This window comes from Trachinotus anak, unplaced genomic scaffold, assembly GCF_046630095.1.
Source record: "Trachinotus anak isolate AG129_WGS33_773 ecotype Australia unplaced genomic scaffold, CSIRO_AGI_Tana_v1 ptg000029l, whole genome shotgun sequence".
Lineage (NCBI taxonomy): Eukaryota > Metazoa > Chordata > Actinopteri > Carangiformes > Carangidae > Trachinotus > Trachinotus anak.
The window spans coordinates 840,159-862,558 of NW_027273880.1; the positions used below are offsets into that span (position 1 = coordinate 840,159).

The 22,400-nt window shown below is 43.6% G+C and overlaps 3 protein-coding genes across 9 annotated transcripts in view; 1 reads left to right on the top strand and 2 right to left on the bottom strand.

The window, feature by feature from the left end:
- LOC139611995 (protein NLRC3-like) overlaps window positions 1-16,924 on the bottom strand; it is a 418,379-nt gene extending 401,455 nt beyond the window's left edge. The window contains exons 1-5 of one of the 7 annotated variants that reach the window (XR_011686418.1): window positions 16,804-16,924; window positions 15,498-15,592; window positions 14,214-15,360; window positions 13,990-14,109; window positions 13,873-13,892 (exon numbers count right to left, since the gene is read on the bottom strand). The gene's annotated coding sequence lies outside the window, so the exon portion shown is untranslated. The other 6 variants (XR_011686414.1, XR_011686413.1, XR_011686416.1 and 3 more) reach the window with 6 other exon arrangements.
- LOC139611998 (NACHT, LRR and PYD domains-containing protein 12-like) overlaps window positions 1-22,400 on the top strand; it is a 133,565-nt gene that overhangs the window by 34,429 nt on the left and 76,736 nt on the right. The gene's annotated exons all lie outside the window — the stretch shown is intronic.
- Window positions 764-11,849, bottom strand: LOC139612033 (NACHT, LRR and PYD domains-containing protein 12-like). Its single transcript, XM_071467158.1, has 7 exons — window positions 11,635-11,849; window positions 10,293-10,360; window positions 9,413-9,543; window positions 7,674-7,756; window positions 4,745-4,921; window positions 3,941-4,114; window positions 764-3,091 (listed from the first exon to the last, which is right to left on the bottom strand). The coding sequence occupies exons 1-7, from the start codon at window positions 11,847-11,849 to the stop codon at window positions 3,082-3,084; spliced, it is 858 nt and encodes a 285-aa protein (XP_071323259.1). The 3' UTR covers window positions 764-3,081.

Here is a 22,400-nt window from a genome sequence, read left to right on the forward strand (position 1 = left end):
ACACTGATAAGAACTTTGAGCTCTTTGTGACCTGCTGAGTCTTCTGCCACTGGAGTCCGTCCACTTCAAGCTTCATCATGAGCTGTGTTCAGAGATGCTCCTCTTGTAAGTGGCTGTCTGAACCTCTGTCATCACTGAGCTGCTTCACCACAGAGCTGCTGCTCACTGGATGGTTTCTGTTCCTGCAGGAGATCAGCAGCTGCTCAGCTCTTCAACCCACCAACAGTCAGAGTCACTGAGCTCTGTTTGGTCAGGAGACAGGAGAGGAAGTGATTGGCTCAAGGGAATCACCAACCAGCCAATCAGCAACAAGTTGTCAGTGTGGGTGCAGACCATGAAGTTTCAGAGCATGGTTCAGGTTAAAGCAGATAATCACTCAGGTGAGCAGGTGAGTGTGAGTGAAGGCCGGTGCAGAAACCGTGGAGCTGCTTCACTCTGTGCTGACACATGAAGACTGACAGACTCTGCAGGACAGGTGGTCCCTCTGGGCAGCAACAGGTTAAACCTGGCTCTAAAATGTTTTTCAATTCAACTTTATTGATATAACATATAGATAACATACATAAACAAAGTGATTCACACAGGATTAAAACAACACAATAACAAAAAACACTGAAAAGACATCTAAAAGAAAGGTAGTGGAAGACCTTAGTGATCTGCATGGAACATAAAACCAAAGAAAATCTCATGTCACAACTTTACAGTGGTTTCTGAAAGGTGCAGAGAATCACAACAGTCTAAACAGGTAGTGATAAAAGTGTGAGTGAGGATTCTGAGTGACTCTGGAAACATTTCTTATTTCTTCCTCTAAAGATCTGAGGCTAAAGTGATCCCAAATATGTGATTAGTGTTTTCATTTGTTTGCTGAGACCAAACACAAAGTGTAGATTTTCTCTTGCTGCTTTTAAAAGGTTTTTACACATCCATGTGTTAATGTTAGTGAGACAGGTGATGAGAGAGAGCATTGCAATGGAGTCATTTGGGGAAACAGAGATGTACAATTGTGTATCATCAGCGTACAGATGGCACGCAATATGGTGATGGTTGATACTGTTTCCCAATGGGAGCAAATATAGTGATAACAGGATTGGGCTGTGAATGGTTCCTTGAGGAACACCATATTCAGTACTGTGGGGCCCATTAGGATATTCACCATTCCTATGGCTGTTTCATTAAATAAGAATAAATCAGACTAAAACACAGTCAGAGACCGGCTCATTTCTCATTTACCACTTTGATTACAGCACTCTCTGTGCTGTGGTTTGCTGAATAACCAGATTGCAACTTTTCTAAAATGTTATTGGTTAAATGTGAGTGGTTGATTAAAAACAATTTTCTCTCAAAGAAATGTGTCTGGAATGATTTAACTGGCAGTCCAGATTGATCATTGACATTTTAAAAGCAGTAGGTTTCCTGAGTTCAGAGGACTTTATTAGTCTTGTTGTTCCTTAGGAGAGAGTCAGGTAGCAGATTGGTTGACATCATAGCTGGGAGCCCATGCATGCAGTGTGACAGTGTGTGTGTTAATATTTGCTATGCTGGCTCTAACAGAAATGTTTTCTTTAAAACTGTGCTGAGATTTTCTCAGTTGAAAGTTGAGTTAGACTGAGAGCAGGTGGTGGATTTAAAAGATTATCAACTGTTTTCTGAATTAATCATCTCTCTTTCCTGACTACATAACTGTTAATTAAAACCCTATGTTTAAAATTATACAAGTGAACATGTGATTTGCTTTTCCTCTGTCCTCTCTCAGCTTTTCAACAGCTTCTTTTTCCATGGTGATTCGATTTGTGGTGTTTTTTGATCAGGAGTAACTGAATCAAAAGAGAATCTTAAATTATCATTGGAAGCAACAAGGTCATTGAATAAGTCAGTAGTGGTTGGAGGAAATGTGTTCAAATGATTTGCTAATTATGGTCATTGATAATGCTGCACTTCACATCAACAGTCTCTGGATGTAAAAACAGTCGTGTTAAACAAAGACAAGAAACAAGTGAAATGCCAACATTAAAACCTCTAGTAAACAAAGCCCAGAGTATTTCTGTGGATCAGCTGTGAATGACAGCCAATGAGAGAAGAGAGGAGCTGATGAAGATGATGATGCTCTCACCAGCCCTGGGTTTTACCTCTCAGGCTGAACTAAACCTCTGATTGGTGGAGGTGGTTCTGGCTCTTGAAACTCTACTGCCCCCCTCACTGTGTCGGTGAAAGTTTAAGCTACATTTGAATTTACACTGAATTATTATTCTGCTACAAACAGCAGAACTAAACACCAGTCAAATAAAAGGCTATAAAGAACAGGAAGTAAATATAAAAACATTATTTACCACACAGAAGGACTTAAAGTTCTGTTAATTAATGATGAATTAAACCAATGATACTTGTTGACTTATCATTAAGATATATAGACATGCTCATATGACAAGGCTGGGAGATATGGCTAAAAACCCTCATATCTCAACAGGCTTAAGAGAAGCAGTAAATGTGCAATAACAATACAATACTATGAAAATGTAACAGTAACATAATGAGTAGATTTGAACTTTAACTTACTTTTTACTTTCATCTTAAAATATTTTAACTTCTACTGGAGTAAAAATCTTTTTTGGTTTCTGTTCACTGCAGGGGCTGGTTACAAATATTTAGCATATTCAACATTATGAATATGATAATTTACTATATCTTCTATAGTGTATTATTGAATACATCAATAAAATGGAGGATAAAAACAACATGTTCCTCCTGTACAATAATATCTTGTAAAGTTCAGCTGAAGAACATGAGGCTTCAAAGTCTGAGTCAAACTCATCTTCAGAGTTCAAGTCATTTTACTGTGAAATTCCCTCTTTGTGAAGCTCAACAAGGAAACTGTTCAGAGCTGAACTTGATGAGCTTTGAGTCCAGAGACACTGATGATGCTCTGTCAGATCCAGAGGAACACACAGGGATGATGGTGGACTGGACTCTGTGTGTGACAGTGGAGCTGTTCTCAGATCAGTTCAGACTGCAGCACTGAGAGTCATCTCCACTTCTTCTGGTTCCTCTGTCAGTCACTGCTGGATCAAGCTCTCCTCTCCACTCTCACCTCCAGCTGTGTAGAGAAGAAGAAAGCAGAGGAGATGAATCAGTGTTTACAGAGACTCACTTCATCAGTCAGTGATGCAGCAGGGACTTCAGTCCTGTTCAGACCAGATGTGCAGCAGCTGCTTCCTCTCAGCTCTCATGTTAACGTGTTGGAGTGAACACACTGAGCTGGAAGCTCACAGACCTGCAGAGACGTTCAGCATCAAGTCTGTTCACTCTGCACATTTCACTCAGTCCACAGTGGAAACAAAGTGCTGAGTCAGCAACAGGTCAGTGATGGATTCACTCCTGTTACCTGTCAGCTGATGCCACTTTAAACACAGAGTCTCTGTGTGTTGATCAACATGTGAGCTGCTTCTGAAACATCACCTGACTGAACATGGAGGCTGTCACTAAGAGCCAGGGACTGTCAGGCTCCATCACACTGATCTCAGAGCTGTGACACAGATGAAACTGATCAGCTGTTTAGTGTTGAAACCAGAGAACAAACAGTCTCAGATCAGATTGGACAGTTTGATGAATGAGGACACTGTCTCTGTCCATCTGTGAGGCTGTCAGCTGGAATCAGCTTTATTTCCTGTACACATCAACACAACAACAACAGTCGTCTTCACATCAACTCACACACATGATCACAACAAGCTTCTGGCTGCTCTGATTGGCTGACTGTTGTCTCTCTGTCTTTCTGTCCAATCCTGAAGCCTGTCCCCGTTCTCCTCTCACAGCTTCACTGAGGAAAGCAGCCACTGAGGAAGTTGGAGGTTCACAGGAAACACTGGATCTTTGCTCTGATACTAACTGTGTTTAGTACAATACTGCTGAGAGCAGCATGGACTGACTCCGCCCCTCTACTGACCTCAGAGTCTCCAGTCTACAGTCTGGACTCTCCACGAGACCACGGAGATCCTTCAGGGCTGAATCCTGCAGGTTGTTGAGTCTCAGGTCCAGTTCTCTCAGATGGGAGGGGTTGGACTTCAGAGCTGAGACCAGAGAAGAACAGCTGATCTCTGACAACCTGCAGTTCTCCAATCTGAATAAAGAATCAAAGATGTAGATCAATGATTGATAATCAATCAGATTTGTCCTGATCAATGATCTTTGTCTAAAATGAGTAGAGTGACTTTGTCCTGCTGTTATTGTGGATCATCATCATGTCAGTACAACACAACATTGTCAACACAACAGTTGTGTGTGTTGTGTTACAGATGAAAACACACACACACAGTTTGATCAAACAGACATTAGTCCTGACACTTCACTGAAATCTACTGAAAAAAAGATGATTGTTTCTTCACTTTCTTTGGACAAATATTAGTTGTGAGGATCTTCTGTATGTTGTGATAAAAATGAATTGACTTGAACAACTAACACTGGACATTTTCTACAGTGGATTTAGAAAACATGAGTCCTCTGACTGAGAGAAATACGAGTGTGTGAGCTGTGAAGGTTGAACTGAAGTGAACAGACATTATTCATGACCAGTGAGTGAAATGAGCTGAAACTGAAGAATCATTCTCAGTCTGAGAGAAGAACAACTGGAAACATGAGACAACAACTATTTACAATGTCATTCATTCATTCACAGTCAATGGATTCAACTTGTGTGTGAAGCTTCATTAGCTGTGGATTCAAGATATAAGATCTACAACAGTGAACTGACCTCAGAGTCTCCAGTCTACAGTCTGGACTCTGCAGAAAACCACACAGACCCTTCACTCCTTGATCCTGCAGGTTCAGGTTGTAGCCCAGGTCCAGTTCTCTCAGATGGGAGGGGTTGGACTTCAGAGCTGAGCCCAGAGAAGAACAGCTGATCTCTGACAAACTGCAGCCCCACAATCTGAATAAAGAATCAAAGATGTAGATCAATGACTGATAATCAATCAGATTTTTCCTGATCAATGATCTTTGTCTAAAATGAGTAGAGTGACTTTGTCCTTCTGTTATTGTGGATCTTCATCATGTCAGCCTTCTACACACATCATCCAAATGTCAGCACAACATTCATACAGTTGTTGATGTGAACACAGGTTGATCAACGCCCACACCCCCAGCGGAGAGCCCGCCACGCACCGGAGAGGTCCCAACCTCCCAGCCCCCCCAGCAGGAAAGACCCCAGCCCACCGCAGTGGCCCGGTATTCCGGCCCCAGTGATCCTGCTGGACAAATGGGGGAAGGAGGGCGGATGGAGTCCCCACCCCTCCGCCGGGAAGTCAAGCCCGGGTAGATAGAGAACAGCAGGCCTCCCCGCCCAGCCCCAAACCCAATCCCCCAAATTCGCAGGTAGGGCCCAGAGCATCCCAGAAATTCCCGGATTACCCGTCAGAGCCCCAGACCATCGCAGCGTGGCCCAGCTCCCCACATGGCAGGCTCCCCGCACAGTCCACAGGGACAGATAGACAGGGGGTTCCTCGACCCACCCTCGCCCCACCCTGCCTCTGGTCTTGGTGCAAAGTGTGTATGTGTTGGTTGCGTATGAGTGCGTGAGTGAGTTGGTGTGTGGGTGACTATAGGGCATTAAAATTGGGGGAGCGGTCAGGGCATGGCACCGCTAGCAGGCGGTTGGGTCCTACCTGCCCTTCCCTACTCCCAAAGCCCTAGTGTCATATGGCTTGTGGGCCGTGTGGATGACTAAGGTGTATTAAAATTGAGGGAGCAGACGGGGCATGGGTACTCCACCGCTGGCAGACAGCAGAGTCTCACCTGCCCCATCCCGCCCCCCAAGGCCCTAGTGTCGTGTGATATCTAATGTGCAATTAAAATTGAGGAGCAGCACGACAACAATAGCAGGGCCAGTGGGCAGTCCTGCCCCTCAACCTGCCTCATCCCCGTACCACCCCTCAGAGCCCTAGTGTCATGTGGAATGTGGTGTGTGGTACAGGGGAGCAACAAGGGCAGGCGAGGCATGCACCCCCCCAGTGGGGCCAGATCCCCGACTGGCCCCAATATGTTCCCCATACCTGCCACGCCCAGCCAGCCGGGAGCCCGAACCGGGGTGCCCAGAGATGCCTTCAGGCACGACCCCCGCAGGCGCAAGCTGGAGGGGCACAGACCCACCGCGCATGGCGAGACCCCAGTCATCCAGACCCATCGATGAACAGGGAGCCGCTCCGGCCAAGCAGGTCGACCAGAGCCCCGCCACCCCCAACGACACTACGTAATCAGACTAATTATTGGAGTCCAGATGTGTTCAAATTCTGTTAATTGATTTTCTTTACAGGCAGACATTAGATTACTATTAGATCATGGAAACATGATCTGCGTTATGTTTAAGTTCTATTTTGACTTCCAGTTCAGGAGGATTGTTTTCTTGGCCATGGTTAGGACTGAGAAGCATGTGAGATTTTTTTTGTGTCCATATTAATGTTAGTGAGGTCACCAAACAGGCAAAGTGAGGGGGAGACAGGGATGGGATGTCCGAGGTGCGTCGATAGGTCTTCACAAATCCTCTGCCAAAAAATTGCTGACCCGTGTGCAGTGCTAAAAAGCATGCAGATAGTTATCTGGTGCGTCATTCTTGCAGCTAATACATCTGTTAGTATTTCTGATACCCATCTGGAACATCCTTTGTCCTGTGTAGTGTGCTCTGTGGAGAATTTTGTACTGTATCAGCTGCAGGTTGGAGTTTTGAGTCATGCTGAAGGTGTTTGAGCAAATTTGTATCCAGAAATTGGAATCTGGGTTGATGAGTAAGTCTTTTTTCCATTTGAAAGTGGGGAGTGAGAGAGTTGTCTCTGATTCGGCTAAACTTACATACATTCTAGAGAGTAGTTTTTGGAACGGAGGTTTTAAAAAGTTTGCTATTGTTGGTGGGAGTTATAGGTCTAATTGCTTGAGGTTAAACCTAGCTTGAATGATGGATTTAAACTGAATATATTCAACGTATCTGTTTTTGTCAATGCTGTAAAGTTCTAACATTTTGTCAAATGGGATCATATGATTGTCTTGGAGAATATGTTCTAATTATCTTATTCCCTTACTATACCATGTTGTAAAGTTTATAGTTTTTTTTTATTTTGCAGGATGTCAGGATTGTTCCAGATGGGTGAGAGTTTGCACAGGACCAGTGAAGACTCATTCATTTAAAGAAATTCCAACCAGGCCATCAGTGATGTGCTGATATTGATGCTCTTAAAGCAGGGATATTGTTTGATGATGGGGCTAATAAATGGCAGGTCTTGGATTTGGATGGTGTTACAGAAAGTTTGTTCAATGTCCAGCCAAGGATGGTTAATTTGACTTTGTGTAGTCCATTTAGGGATATATTGTAGTCTATTGGCAAGAAAGTAATTGTAGAAATTTGGAAGCTCCAGACCACCTCGATTTGGGGGTTTTTGTAAGGTTTTAAGGCTTATTTGTGGTGGCTTAGATTTCCATAAAAATTTGGATATTATGGAGTTCAGTGATTTGTACCAAACCTTGGGAGGATGGGTCAGGACCTTTGAGAAAATGTAGTTGATTTTTGGCAAAATCATCATTTTGTTTGTTTCTACTCTTCCCATAAGTGATATGGGCTGAGTACTCCACCGAGTGAGGTTATCTTCTATTTTTTTAAGTGGGGGAATGTGATTTAAATGGGTCAGGTGTGATACCTTGGTGGAAATGTTGATGCCAAGGTATCCGATGTTTGCACCAGATTGCAGTGGAATAGTTGGGTTGAACTGGAGGTCAAAAGCTATGGGAAGGACAGTCAATTTGTTCCAATTAATAGAGTAGTCTGAGATGGATGAGAATTTATCTATGAGTGTTATAGTCTCAGAAAGAGAGGCATGTGCGTCTTGAAGAAAAAGTAATACATCGCCAGCGTAAAGGCTAATTTTATGAATCAAATTTGCTGATTGAATCCCTTTAATATTATTATTTTGCCAAATTGCAGCTGCCAGTGGTAGCTAGAAATATGGCAAACAAAGAGGGAGAGAGTGGACAACCTTGTCTGCTGCCTCTTTCAAGTTTGATCATTTGTTTTGACGCATGTGCTAGGTGAGCTGTATAATGTTTTAATCCAAGATAAGAAGTTATCACTGAATCTGAATTTCTGTAAGGTTGCAAAAAGAAATTTCCAGTTGACCCTGTCGAAAGCCTTTTCTGCATCCAGTGAGACAAATATAGCTTTCTTAATTTGTATGTTGCAGAAGTCTATTAGGTCAATTAGTCTCTGTGTGTTGTCAGTGGACGGCCTTAAATTAACCCATTTTGATCTGGATCTATTATGTAAGGTGTTACTTTTTCAATTCTACTAGCTAGCGCCTTGCTGATGATTTTAAGATTGCATTTATGAGTGATATTGGACGATAACTAGATGGAAGTGCAGGGTCTTTGTCTGGTTTAAGGAGGAGATTAATATTTGCACTATTCACATTTGGAGGAAGTCTGGTGGTTTCAGTAATTTCTGTAACCATTCTATGAAATACTGATGCCAGCGTAGGCCAGAATGTTTTGTAGAATTCTGCTGGAAAGCCATCTGGAGCTGGGCCTTTTCTGTTATGTTGGAGGGCATCGTGGAGTTCTGCAATTGAGAGAAGTGACTCCAGAGCCATAATTTGCTCTTTGTTTAGTTTTGGCAGATCGATATTGCTCAAAAACTCCTCTATTTCAGAGTTTGATGGGTTAGTGTTGGATAAATATAAGTTTTTATATAAATTCCTGAAAGTTTTATTTATCTCCCCTGGGACCTGAGTTGTTTTCCCAGTGGAGTCCGTAACTGAGGAGATTTTCTCTTTTATTTGTTCTGTTTTAATTGGTTTGCGAAAACTAATTCTTTTAGTTTCATTTTAGATTTTCTCAACTCATTCAACAGGTGTTCCTCTTGAGAGGCGGCATGAGCTGCTTCCAAGGTTTTAATTTTCTGATCTAGTTCTATCTCAAGTGCTTTTTTCTTTTTTTTTTTCTTGTGTGATGAGTATGAAATTATTATGCCTCGTATTACAGCCTTTACCATCTCCCAGAGAACACAAGGAGAGATGCCGGGCAGGTTGTTTGCTTCAGAAAAAGTTGTCCACTCTTTTTGGAAGAATTCAATATCATCAATTCAATATCAGCAGCAGCAGCAGAAGATCTGTGAGACTGTTGCAGTTTGATTCTCATCAACTTTCTGATTTTAACATCAAACTCTGTCAATTCTCTGCTGCTCTGAATCACAAACACTGTGACTGCTCTCATCCAGGGGCCGAGTGGGACCCTTCATTTTACCTGGAGATCACCAGTCCCAGCTGTTAATAACACACAAAGACAAACAGCAGCTAACACAAGCACAGGGCTGCTGCCCAACAACTAGCAGCTAGCTATACTAGCCACATTTAATATGAGCTGAGCACAGCTCCAGTCAGTGAACTGACCTCAGAGTCTCCAGTCTACAGTTTGGACTCTCCAGTCCAGCACACAGCAGCTTCACTCCTGAATCCTTCAGGTCCCAGTTTCTACTCAGGTCCAGGTGTCTCAGATGGGAGGGGTTGGACTTCAGAGCTGAGGACACGACTTCACAGTGAGTCTCTGAGAGTCCATAACCAACAAGTCTGTGATGAGAGAAAATATAAAATGTGTTAGAATAAAATCAGACAGTTTGTAATAAAAGACACTGAAGTTAAAATGCATCTGATGAGAAAAGATGATGATGTGATGAACATCTGCTCTTCACATCTGTGGCTCAGCTCATCTGATCTGATTGTGTTTGACATGAAACAATAATTCTCATCACTCTCTCTCAGACCTGCAGAGTTTCATGGGAATCTTTGTTGTGCAGATGAAGGAGGGAAAATGATGTTACATTTCTGCTTCCATCATATGATTTGATCCAGAGTCAGAATCTTGTTGTGAAAAACAGTTTTATTCTCCACTGTTTTTAAACTGACTCCAGATTGCTTGGCTCTGCTGCCTCTCTGTAGAAGTCAACACACACCACTGCATAAAACACATCCGGCTCATTGTGGTGAATCAGTGGCAGCGCCCACGTTGATCCATGAACAAACTGTCCTCAGTAAAACACTTGTGATCAACACTTAGTGGACTCTACAGTTACAACCAGGAAGCGTCTGCTCCGTGCAGCAGCAGAGGAGAGTCCAATCACAGAGCAGCAGAGTCTGATCACGTGATAAGAGGAGAGTCGACCCACAAGACCATGGAGGAGAGCTTGGTGTCCAGCTCCACTGCTTCACATTGAGTCAAACACATAATGACCCTCACCCACTCAGGTCTGGTGGGTGAGGGTCGATTACAAAGCCTGTCGTGATTGGTCAGTGAGGCCAGTCCCTGCACGTGCTCACAGCGCGCTCTCATACTCACCCTGAAAGACACACAGAGAGGGAGTCTGACCACAGTCCACCCATGATTTTTGTGTGTTGATGTGGTGGTGGCCTGTCACAGATAAATCAGTGTGTGGGAAACACTGAGGTCTAATCTACAGATACTGAGCCCACACATGTCTTAATGTCCGGTGGGAACATTTCCACACCGTGGCATCCCTACTCCAGAACATTTCTCCTGAGGTCAACTCAGTCAACAGTTCAATCTAATCTCTGTTTGCTGCCTGGTTTTCACAGAAGGTCCTCACAGAAACATGACACTGAGCTCTGGTGTGTAGAAGAAGACTGAATCCTCCCATTCTGCTCTGATAGATTCACACCTGTGTTCTTGGCTGAAGCTGAACATTTCCTGATACGACTCTCCTCTACAGCAACAAGAGAGAAAACACCTGGGACTTTCTGTCTCATTCAACACAATCTATGGAAAGACTTTAAAGCTCCACCATGACACTTGAAAAAACACAAGTTCACTCTTCAACATGAAAAGTTCAATAATCAATAAAGCTCAGCCTTGATCAGGTCAATACACTCAGGGGTTTACATCTCCACTCTTGGCATCCCCGAACATCCTCCATGCTCGTCATGACTTCAGTCATCTGTGGAAAATGATTCAGGTCTTATACAAACTTTACTAAACACCTGCTAGAACCTGCTCATTAGAGCTTCACTGCATTCACTGTTCACTGTCAAACACTGATGACTGTTGTCATAGAAACCTCATGAGTGCTGAACACAGACTTCCACAGATTCATCACTGCTCTCCTGTAACACTGTCACAATGGACAGTTTCAACAAAGCTGAACCAGAGACATCTTCTTTTTTCATTCACACATTCTTCTTCCTCACAAAAACCTGCTGCCTACATTACCCACAATGCACCTCAACCACCAACCCTAAGATGTTAGATTAAGGTGTGTTATGCAGCAGAGATGAGGGGGGGCTACAGAGGTCTGGTGTCCTCTTCAGACTCCGCCCACACTGACTCAGGTGACATCACTTGAGGACAATTATCAGACTGCACAGCTGGAGACACTAAAGGTTTAATACTACTGTTTTCTCATATGCAGGTGTCCTCCCCAACACCTGGAAACACCTGGAAACACACACTGAGGTGTAAGATCAGTGGAGCTGCTTTAATTAGTTTCATCAGGTTTGAATTAAACCAAAAAGATTAAAAACAACACAGAACATTAACACATCAATGAAGCATCCAACAATTATTACAAATAAACATAAACATCATGTCTGGACTCACCGAGCCTTCCTGCAGTTCCTCACAACTGGGATCAGTCTCCGTTGTCCCTCCTGTGATGTGTTGTACTTGTCCAGGTCCAACTCATCCAGAACCTCCTCTGACATCTGCAGCATGTAGGCCAGAGCTGAGCAGTGGATCTTAGAGAGTCTCTGCTTTGATCTGGTCTTTGACTTCAGGAACTCTTGGATCTCCTGATGAACTGAATGGTCCTTCATCTCCATCAGACAGTGGAAGATGTTGATGCTTCTGTCAGGAGAGATTTCATCACTGTTCATCTCCTTCAGGTTGTTGATGGCTCTCTGGATGGTTTCTGGACTGTTCTCTGTCTGACCCAGCAGACCTCCTAAGAGTCTGTGGTTGGACTCCAGAGAGAGGCCATGAAGGAAGCGAACAAACAGGTCCAGGTGACCATTGTTACTTCTGAGGGATTTCACCATGGCTGCCCTCAGGAAGACATCCAGGGTTAAATTAACATGTTGTTTTCCCAGGAAGTTCTCCAGGACCTCTGTGTTCCTGTTGGTGTAACAGTGGAACATGTAGACTGCAGCCAGAAACTCCTGAATGCTCAGATGAACAAAGCAGTAGACTGTTTTCTGGAAGATCACACTCTCTCTTTTGAAGATCTCAGTACAGAGTCCTGAGTACACCGAGGCCTCTGTGACATCCAGACCACACTGCTCCAGGTCTTCTTGGTAGAACAGGATGTTTCCTTTCTCCAGATGTTCAAACGCCAGCCTCCCCAGCTTCAGAAGAACTTCCCTCTCAGCCTCCATCAGCTCCTGTGGATTCGTCTCGTGTCCCTCATCATACTTGAGCTTCTTCCTCTTTGTCTGAACCAGCAGGAAGTGTGAGAACAGGTCAGTCAGGGTCTGGGGCAGCTCTCCTCTCTGCTCTGTAGTCAACATGTGCTCCAGAACTGTAGCAGTGATCCAGCAGAAGACTGGGACTTGACACATGATGTGGAGGCTCCTGGACTTCTTGATGTGTGAGATGGTTCTGTTGGACAGCTCTTCATCACTGGATCTCCTCCTGAAGTACTCCTCCTTCTGGGCGTCAGTGAAGCCTCGTACCTCTGTTACTCTGTCAACACATGTAGGAGGGATCTGATTGGCTGCTGCAGGTCTGGAAGTGATCCAGACCAGAGCCGAGGGAAGCAGGTTCCCCTGGATGAGGTTTGTCAGCAGCAGGTTGACTGACGATGTCTGTGTGACATCAGACACAACCTCCCTGTTGGTGAAATCCAGTGAAAGTCTGCTTTCATCCAGGCCGTCCAAGATGAACAGAACTTTACAGACAGCCAGCTGCTCTGCTGTGACCTTCTGTAATGTTGGATGGAAAACATGGAGCAGCCTGAGAAGACTGTACTGCTGCTCTCTGATCAGGTTCAGCTCCCTGAACGAAAGCAGAACCAGCAGACTGACATCTTGGTTCTCCAAGCCCTCTGCCCAGTCCAGACTGAACTTCTGCACTGAGAAGGTTTTTCCAATGCCAGCGACGCCATTGGTCAGAACCACTCTGATGTGTCTCTGTTGGTCAGGTAAGGCTTTAAAGATGTCGTGGCACTTGATTGGAGTGTCATGGAGGGTCTTCATCTTGGAAGCTGTCTCCAGCTGCCTCACCTCATGTTGGGTATTAACCTCTTCACTCTGTCCCTCTATGATGTAGAGCTCAGTATAGATCCTGTTGAGGAGGGTTCCACTTCCTGTTCCATCACTTCCTTCAGTCACACGTTCACATCTGCTCCTCAGACTGATCTTATGTTGATCTAAAACCTCCTGCAGACCACTATCTGCTGAAAGAGAAGAGACAATGTCAGACTGAAGACAGAGAATCTGAGAATCTGCTGATTATTTTCATCAGCTACAGAAAAACTAAAGAGCAGCAAAGAAAAGCTTTTTAATGTTGTGCTTTTTAGAATCATCTGAAATGTCAGTGCTGTGTGATAGAACAACTGACACTGGAGAAAACAACAGGTCCTGGTTTCAGACATGAAGACATCAGCAGACACATGTTCAGTCTCACTTTGTACAGTACTGGTTTGACTGGCTGCCTCCAGTCCAGGTCTGGTTCTGGGTCTTTGTCCACACTGGGGACAGGAGGGGTCTCCTGAAGACCCAGACTGGTCCCAGTATGAGGTGAAGCACTGTCTGCAGAACAAGTGTCCACAGCTGGTAGAGACTGGATCCTTCAGGACGTCCTGACACAGAGCACAGCAGGACAGCTGCTCCTCCACAGAGACACCACTCCTCTTCCTCCCTCTGTGAAGACATTTCTTCCTTACTAACATGTCCCAGTCAAGTATGTTTAATAACTGAATCATCTTCATCTCAGTTTACAGTAGAAACTTTCTCTTACTGTGAGTCTGAGGGTCCAGGTTCAGGACTGAAGTGTGGAGGATCATCTTTGGACCAGTCACTCTTCACAGACAGACAGTTGGATCCTGGAGACTCTGCTCTCAGTTTGTGGTTCTGACCTCTGCAAACACAAACATGTTGTTATTCATATCAAATCAATCACTGATCAATTCTCTGATTCAATTCAATTCAAAGGCACTTTACAGGGTAAGGTCAAGATCTTACTTTGTTACAGAGAAAAACCCAACAGTTCCCACAAAGAGCAGCGCTTGGCGACAGGGGGGAGGAAAAACTCCCTTTTAACAGGAAGAAACCTCCAACAGAACCAGGCTCAGGGTGGGGGGGTCTGCCTCGACCGGTTGGGTTTAGGAGAAGATAAAAAAGGGAGGGTGGGGGGAGGAGAGAGGAGAAAAGAGAGACAGAGACCAGGAACAACTGTCTAGGTAATGGTGTTATCTGATGACAGAGTCATTGTGAAATTTGATTTATTTCCAAGTTTGAATTGTTTATTCACATTTCATTAACACTTCTTGAACATCTTATGAGTTGAATTCACTTTTTAAAAAAATAATTAATTGCAATGCAAAACAAAACCAGTGGCAGAAATTCACAGTCTTAACAAACTCAAAATCTGCTGAGACATATTTTCTGCCATAAGCTACAGACAACAGAGCTGGTGGTAAAGTGCCAGAGGGCCTGCAGAGATGACACTTCTTCACCAGGAGACTGGAACATGGCTCCAAATGAGTTGGTTGACAGGTGCCCTCCAGTGTAAGTAATGCAGTGTAAGGACATTGTTCAAAGTTTTATGCAGGTAATAATTTAACTGATGTTTATAGAAGTTTAAATTGGGGGTTAATAGTCCCACATGGTTTAAGCCTCATGGAGGAAGCAAATAGAGAAATGATCACTGGTTGGTCAGTGATAATATTCTGAGTTACACTTCACAATCCAAAATTTCCAAAGCACCTTGTCAGATCATTGTTTTGTAGATTTTATCTTAGAACCCACAAGGAAAGAAATGAGAAAGAAAGAATATTGGAAGTTTGATGCCAGTTTGTTAAATAAGGAAGGATATTGTGATAAAATTAAACAAATAATAAGGGATATTGAAATTAATGATTCAACTGAAGGTAATATTTGCAAACTGGAATTTATTAAATTCAAAATTAGAGAATTTACCACAAATGTTTGTAAGAAACTAAAGAGGAAAAAGTATGAAAGTAAATTTCTCCAAGAAATATCTCAGTGTTGTATGAAACAGATCTAAACCTTCAGGAGAAAAACAAACTGGAGTTACAAACCAAGTGAGATGATCTGTGTCTTGAAAGTGTCTGTGTCTTGTGCCTTTATAAGATCAGGAGCCAAATGTCTGGAGGCAGGTGAGAAAAACTCCTCATGTTTTAGTCACTTAGAGAAAAGTAGACAACAGAGAAACTCAAATACAAGTCTACTGATAAATGGAGTCCAATGCAAAGAACCAGAGAGTTTAGAGAAAGAAGTGTTGACGTTTTCCTCCGATCTGTGCTCCTCACTTCACTCTTTAGGTGATGCTGTCCCCGTCTTTGATAGAATCCAGGATGGTATCCCACGTATTGAGGATCCTTCAGGGATTTGTGTGAGACAGAGTTAAAAACTGAGGATTTGGACTCAGCGATCCTGAAGATGGCTTCCTACAAATCTCCAGGGACAGATGGCTCACAGCTCAGTTTTATCAGCTCTTTTGGAAAAGATCTAAGAAATGTATTATTTAAAGAGTGGATAGAGAAGAATGAACTGATGTCAAGCATGAAACAATCAGCCTGATTCCTAAATCAGGTAAAGACAAAAGAAGTTTAGATCATTTCAGACCAATCACTTTGTTGAACACTGACTATAAAATACTCTCAGGGGCTATTGCTGCGAGACTGAAGACAGGTATCTGGTCCATAATTAGTGAAACACGGTCAGGACTTTTGAAAGGAAGGTCAGTTCATAATAACACAAGGCCTGTATTAGACCTTCTTGATTGTAGTGAAATAATCCAAGAGAGTGGGTTTATTTTATTTCTACATTTTTACAAAGCATTTGATTCTGTGGAACATCAGTTTATACTGGAAACTTTGAGGTACTTTGGTCTTGGAGAGACGTTTATTAAGATGTGGATTTGAGATTGAGGAGGTGAAGGTGATAAGGGGAAGATATATTTCACTTCCTCTCCCTCCTGAAGTGAAAGAGGTGAACTTTAAAATCTTAAATGAGATTTACCCAACAAACAAGTTGTGAAGACTGAGGTTTAATCTTGATGTGAAGAACTGTGTGTTCTGTGAAAATGAGGCTGAAAGTTGGAACATTTATTCTTCCACTGTGGATCAGTCTTTCTGGAGCGACATGTGGAGCTGGACACAGTCCAAGAGGATCATTTACAAATGCAGGTACTTTAAAACCAAACCATGTATGAATCATTGGCTGAATGAACTGAAATCACTATGCAAGTCTCTGAAGCTGATAAAGGATGATAAGAAAGCCCTGAAGTTAGTTTATTCTCTTGATTTATTTCAATGAATCTTCTTCTTAATCATTTCATGTACTTCTGTTTTTTTTCTCTGAAACTTTGACTTTATTTATTTAATGTGCTTCTGCTCAACCTCAGTTTTTCCTGTGAAGAAGCTGAACTGCCTTGTTTGTTTGTATCTTGATTTGTTTATGAATAAAGTTTATATCATAAAAAAACTACGGCAGCTGTTACAGGAAGTGACATCACTGCAGGAGCTCAACACTAAACACTGTTACAGAGACAGTTTGGAGGTTCACAGGTTTGTAGCAGGTCTCTTACTGTGAGTCTGAGGGTCCAGGTTCAGGACTGAAGTCTGGAGGTTCAGGTTTGGACCGGTGACTCTTCACAGACAGACAGCTGGGTCCTGGAGACTCTGCTCTGTCCTCCTCTTCCTCCACACAATCACTCATCTTCAGGACTTCAGTCAGTCTGAGAGGGAAACCAGTAACACTGACTGTGAGCTCACACACACAAGAGTCAGAACAAACAAGCTGCTCAAGAGACACACACACACACACACACACACACACACACACACACACACACACACACACACACACACACACACATACACACACATACACACACACACGTGTACAGTATAACAAAGTCCCCCTGCTCAGTTCTCTTGGCTCAGTTGTAGGTTTCATATTATTCAGCTCATCACGACATGGAGTCAAACTGTTGAACAGGAAGTACCACACCTCATGTTGTTCCTCCTTTTCTCTCAGTGTCTCTGTGTGGACAGAAGTTCACTGTGACTCTTCTTCCCTCCACAGTCCACAGGGACAAACTGACTCAGAGACTTTGACAGTAAAATAATAATAATGTTGTGTTAACACTCACCTGCCTCAGCCTTCAGTTTCCCTCCTTCTGCTCCGTCCACTTCAAATGGAGTCTGAGCTCACTGAACACTTTCAGCTGCTCCTCCCCTCAGCAGCTACAGGAAGTCACATGACTTCTTGTAAGTGAGTCCTCTGCACTAAATGTGTGTGTGTGTGTGTGTGTGTGTTCAACAGAATTATCTAATATCATTTCAGGTTGAACTGGATCAATTATATTAAGGATAAAGATGTCATGACCTGAGCCTTTGACTTTGGTTTATTTTAAACTCATCTCTTCTTCTATGTTTTAGTTTTAAACTCGCCTCTTCTTCTATGTTTTAGTTTTAAACTCGTCTCTTCTTCTATGTTTCAGTTTTGAACTCAAACGTTTAATCCCACCTGCCGTGATTTCATTGGTTTAACAGTCAAATTACAATGATTTTTGAATGATGCTTTTTGGTTATTTGATCAATAATAAGCTGAAATTTAAGTTACTTTGAATTTTTTCATTCTCATCAATGATAACATGCAGGTATGTAACAGTCGATGACTAAGAAGAGGAGGAATCCAACAAACAGGTTATATGATGTAAAATTAGCAGCTTAGTAAAACTTTACTGATGCATTCACTGTCACCAGGAAAATACATTCTTCTTCAAACAAAGGGGATCTATGTTTACAGACAATTAAACATTAAATGTAATATTATAAGGCCACACACATAGCTAACATCTCAGGGCGTATGATCAAGTAACCAAGGAGTTACACAAGGTCAAGGGCGTAGAATTGGATAGGGACGCTCGGGACACGTCCCTACCAATAATCAGCTGCTACAGTGTAGTCCCTGTCAATACAACCGCTGTCCGTAGTGTTTAATCAATGATTATGGCACACAAAGGGTTAACAGTCGGTCTCTGCTAGAAGTCCCGCCTCTAACCTAAATGTCGCTCTTCGATTGGCTGCCGGTTTCTCGCTTACGTACATATGATTGGCTGTCCCCACTGTCACTACATCTGCCTGTAAAAGTCACCTGCTAGTTGGGCCGGACAGTGCGTGTTACTTGCAACCGCGAAGCGTGAGTTGTCAACATGTTTGGCATATTGTGCCTGGGTCACGTCAGCTTAAACGGATTTTAATATCAGCGGTGTCATTTACATGTACATTTGTGGTTGTGTCGGTTTGCGTGCGTGCGTGCGTGCGTGGTATAGGATTTGAAGGATGTCAAAGAAAAGAAAACGGGATATAAGAGACTTCTTTAGGAGTCAAAGTGTAAGTAACTTCAAGGGTATAGCCTACTGTAGAGGCTCAACAATACAGATATTGAATAAAAGACTACATTTAATGCCAAAGAGATACACTTTTTAAAGTTATTTTTAATTAATTATTATTTTCATGTATTTGTGTGGAAGAGAGCAACTGTATAAAAACTCCAAAAAGAACATTTTGGGGGAAAATACAATAAAACCTCAGATTCTAGATAAGATGTTCATGTGATTTTATACATCCATATTTTGGGAAGAATAAATAATAAAAAAATGTGTGAAAGTAAAAGCCTCAGGCAATGACTTTACCATCAAACTCTATGATCATTCTATCCCTAATCTATCTGTTCATGTCATGCATCAACATGTTTTTGTAAGGTGACAGACAGCAGAGTGGCTGGAGGAGATGGAGGAGGAGAGGCAGGAGGAGATAGAGGAGGATAAGCTGGAGGAGATAGAGGAGAAGCTGGAGGAGATGGGGGAGGAGAAGCTGAAAGAGAGGCTGGAAATACACATGTGAGGTTAAATAATGATGGAGATGTTAGTCAAGAGATTCAGCACTGTGACAAATGTTAGTGTGATGATGATCTGAATAACAATCTGGTGTTCTAAGAGGCCCCGTCATATTACTAGTGTGTATGTGTTTACAGTAGTTGCTATATAGTGGTCAAATTTATATTGTGGTTTATTCTTAGACACTGATCCTCCTGGAGAGAACAGCAGGGAGAGCAGCAGGGAGAGTGGCAGGGAGAGTGGCAGTAATCAGGAGGATATCCTGGACAAGCCCAACCAACCTGACCCAAATTTCATTCCAGCTCAACAGCTACCAAACAGGGTCCTTAATTTTCAAGCGAGTTGGTGCAGGCAGTATCCATGGCTGCACTATAGCTCCTCCATCAAGGGTGTTCTTTGTTTTCACTGTGTGAAAACATACATTGGAAAGAAAAGTACACTGTCCAAAAAGGCAGACCCTGCCTTTTCATCAAAGGGATTCAATAATTGGAAGAATGCACTTGCCAGTTTTCAGCTGCATCAAAATAGTAAATCCCACCATCATGCCATGGAGGTTAGTGCTCAAGAGGGAAGCCCAATAGATTCGCAACTCTCAAGTGCATGGGCACAACAACAGGAGGATGCTAGGCACTGCCTAAAAAGTATTGTGGGATCAATACAGTACCTTGCCAGACAGGGCATAGCACTGAGAGGCCATGAGACACAAGATGGCAATCTTTTTCAGCTTTTGAAATTCAAAGCCAAGGATGATGCACGTCTCTGTACTTGGCTAGCTCGCTGTCATGATTATACCTCTCCTCAAGTGCAAAATGAAATTTTGCAAATGCTAGGAAACTGTATTGTCAGGAGCATTGCACAGTCCATCCAGTTGCTACCACTTTTGCAGTACTCACTAATTATTGATGGCACACAAGATGTCTCAGGAACAGAGCAAGAGTCTATTTGTTTGAGATATGTGGACCATGACCTGGTACCACAGGAGGTTTTTATCAGTTTGTATTTGGTCCCTGGTACTACTGGAGTTGAGATTGCAAAAATGGCTGAGGATGTCCTCTTGAGGCTCAATATTCCCATGTCTGGGTTAAGAGCCCAGACAGTGAGAGGAAAGACTACCAGAGCAGTGCTATCTCAGTATGAGGGTGTTTTGTCCAGCTTGGAGGAGATGGCATCAAGTAGGTCCAACACAGGCATGAGAGCAAATGGTCTGCGAGAGAGGTTTGAGAAAGGGAAAACTCTACTTGGACTTTGTCTAGCATTAGAAGTGATAGAGGAGCTGGAGTGTCTGAGCATATCCCTGCAAAAAAGGACTGAAACTGTTGCAGGGATGAGAAGTGCCATAGAGTGTGTCAGATCTACTGTACATGGCAAAAGGTTTTTGAGAAAGCAGTGGCAATGGTTGACTCTCTTGGGATTGAACCCATCCAGATTCCTCACCAAAGAAAGCCACCAAAACGATACACTAGTGAGGTGAGCCAGCACATTCCCAAGTCAGCTGAGGAGCATTACCGTGCGTTCACACCAAACGCGATGGACGCGATGTCATCGCCCGTAACGCGAGTATCGCGTCGCTCGACACATTTGTGTCACATTTGTGATCATCGCTTCATCGCGTCCATCGCGCGATGACGCAACCCCCCTCCCGCTATTTTCTTCACATCCCGCTGTTTTATTTCTTTCTCTCGTCAACCATGGCTGAGTTAACAACCGTAGCTGCGCTTTATCTGTTGTGGACGTCTGATTTAATTAAGACGTCCACAGTCCAGCTGTACCTCCTTGCTAACCTTCTTCCAGGCATTATCTCTTTTGTTTCTGTCCCGGTAAAAGTGGGACGTTGTGTCGTATAGCTCCGTGTATCCACCATGGATGTATTATAAGAATAAGGTCTTATAATACATCCACGGTATCCACAGACAGCCACAATAATTTTCTCCATTTTTTGAAATGTGCGTCTGACGTAACTACATCGGTGGCGTGGTTTGGACATCAATGCTGATTGGATGTCGCGGCACAGCGTCACGCGATGTCGCTTGAAAAGTTCAAATTTTTCAACTTCAAGTGATGGACGCGATGGACGTGTATCGCTTGAAGTTGAAAAATTTCTCGCTCCTATCGCCCGAATCGTGTCGCCCGACGCAGCATCGCGTGTCATCGCGCCATTTACATTGACTTTGAATGGAAACTTGTGGCGTTCATCGCGTCCATCGCGTTTGGTGTGAATGCACTGTTATAGAACTGAGTTCTGTTGGGATCTCAAGCCATGAGTTCTGAGAAGAACAATGGAGAGGCCTACATTTCCTCAAAAGCCTGAGTCTCAAGCCATGCATCCTGAAGGGAACAAAAGAGAGGCCTGCGTGCTTCTCCTGAAGCCTGACTCGAGCCATGCCTCCTGGGGAGAACAAAGGAGTGGACTACATTTCCCTCCAGGCTATGGGCCAAAACCACCCCCACAATTCACACCTAGGTGTAAAATTGGAGTTTGGAAAGAAAACTCCGCAACAGCATTGGCCGAGGCCAGGCATTCCCAGCAGGGATCCCCGGTGACGCCACTCAGGTAATAAAAGCTGCGCTGCGACCCTCCTCCTGCGCTTAATTCCCGTGCACCAGTTACAGTAGAGAGCTACTCCAGCTCTCTCCGCGACTCGGCTGCTGAAAGGGAGCAATCTGCAACATCTGACCTTTTTCCAGAACTTCTTCAAGCCCAGGTCACAGTCTCCAACTCGCAGGCCGAGTGCACAGACTGCTGTGTCTCTCTTCTTTTTGGATCCGACGTAGATCGCTGTGCAATCAGCTGATTTCAGGTCCTGTGAGGACGAGCACCGACTTTGTTAAAGACAAACAAAGTTCACCGTCCCTCATCTGTGATCTTCCCGCTGCCGCCGAGGAACTCATCACTGTCACCGCCAGGAGAGCGAGACACGAGCCGCCGAGCTCCAGCCGAGGACCGAGCTCCCAGCCGAGGACCGAGCTGTGGAGACCCAGAGACTTTCTGTTCTGACTCCGGAGGACCGGAGCCGCTCACAGTAAGAGGCTGATGTCTGGGCAGAGACACAGTTAGTGTAGCGTGCTGTATTGGTGCTATCTGACTTATAAGTGCTGCAGATCCTGTTGTTTTAGATCATTCACTGTGATCAGCTTAATAAGCCAAATATCACTAGTTAAAGGACCAATATCCGACCAGACGAGCTCCGGTTCTCTGGCTCCGTTATTGTGTAGTGATAATGTGGTGATTATTAACTGTGGTGACGATCTCTTGTGGACTCTTTCCTCTGTTCACCTCT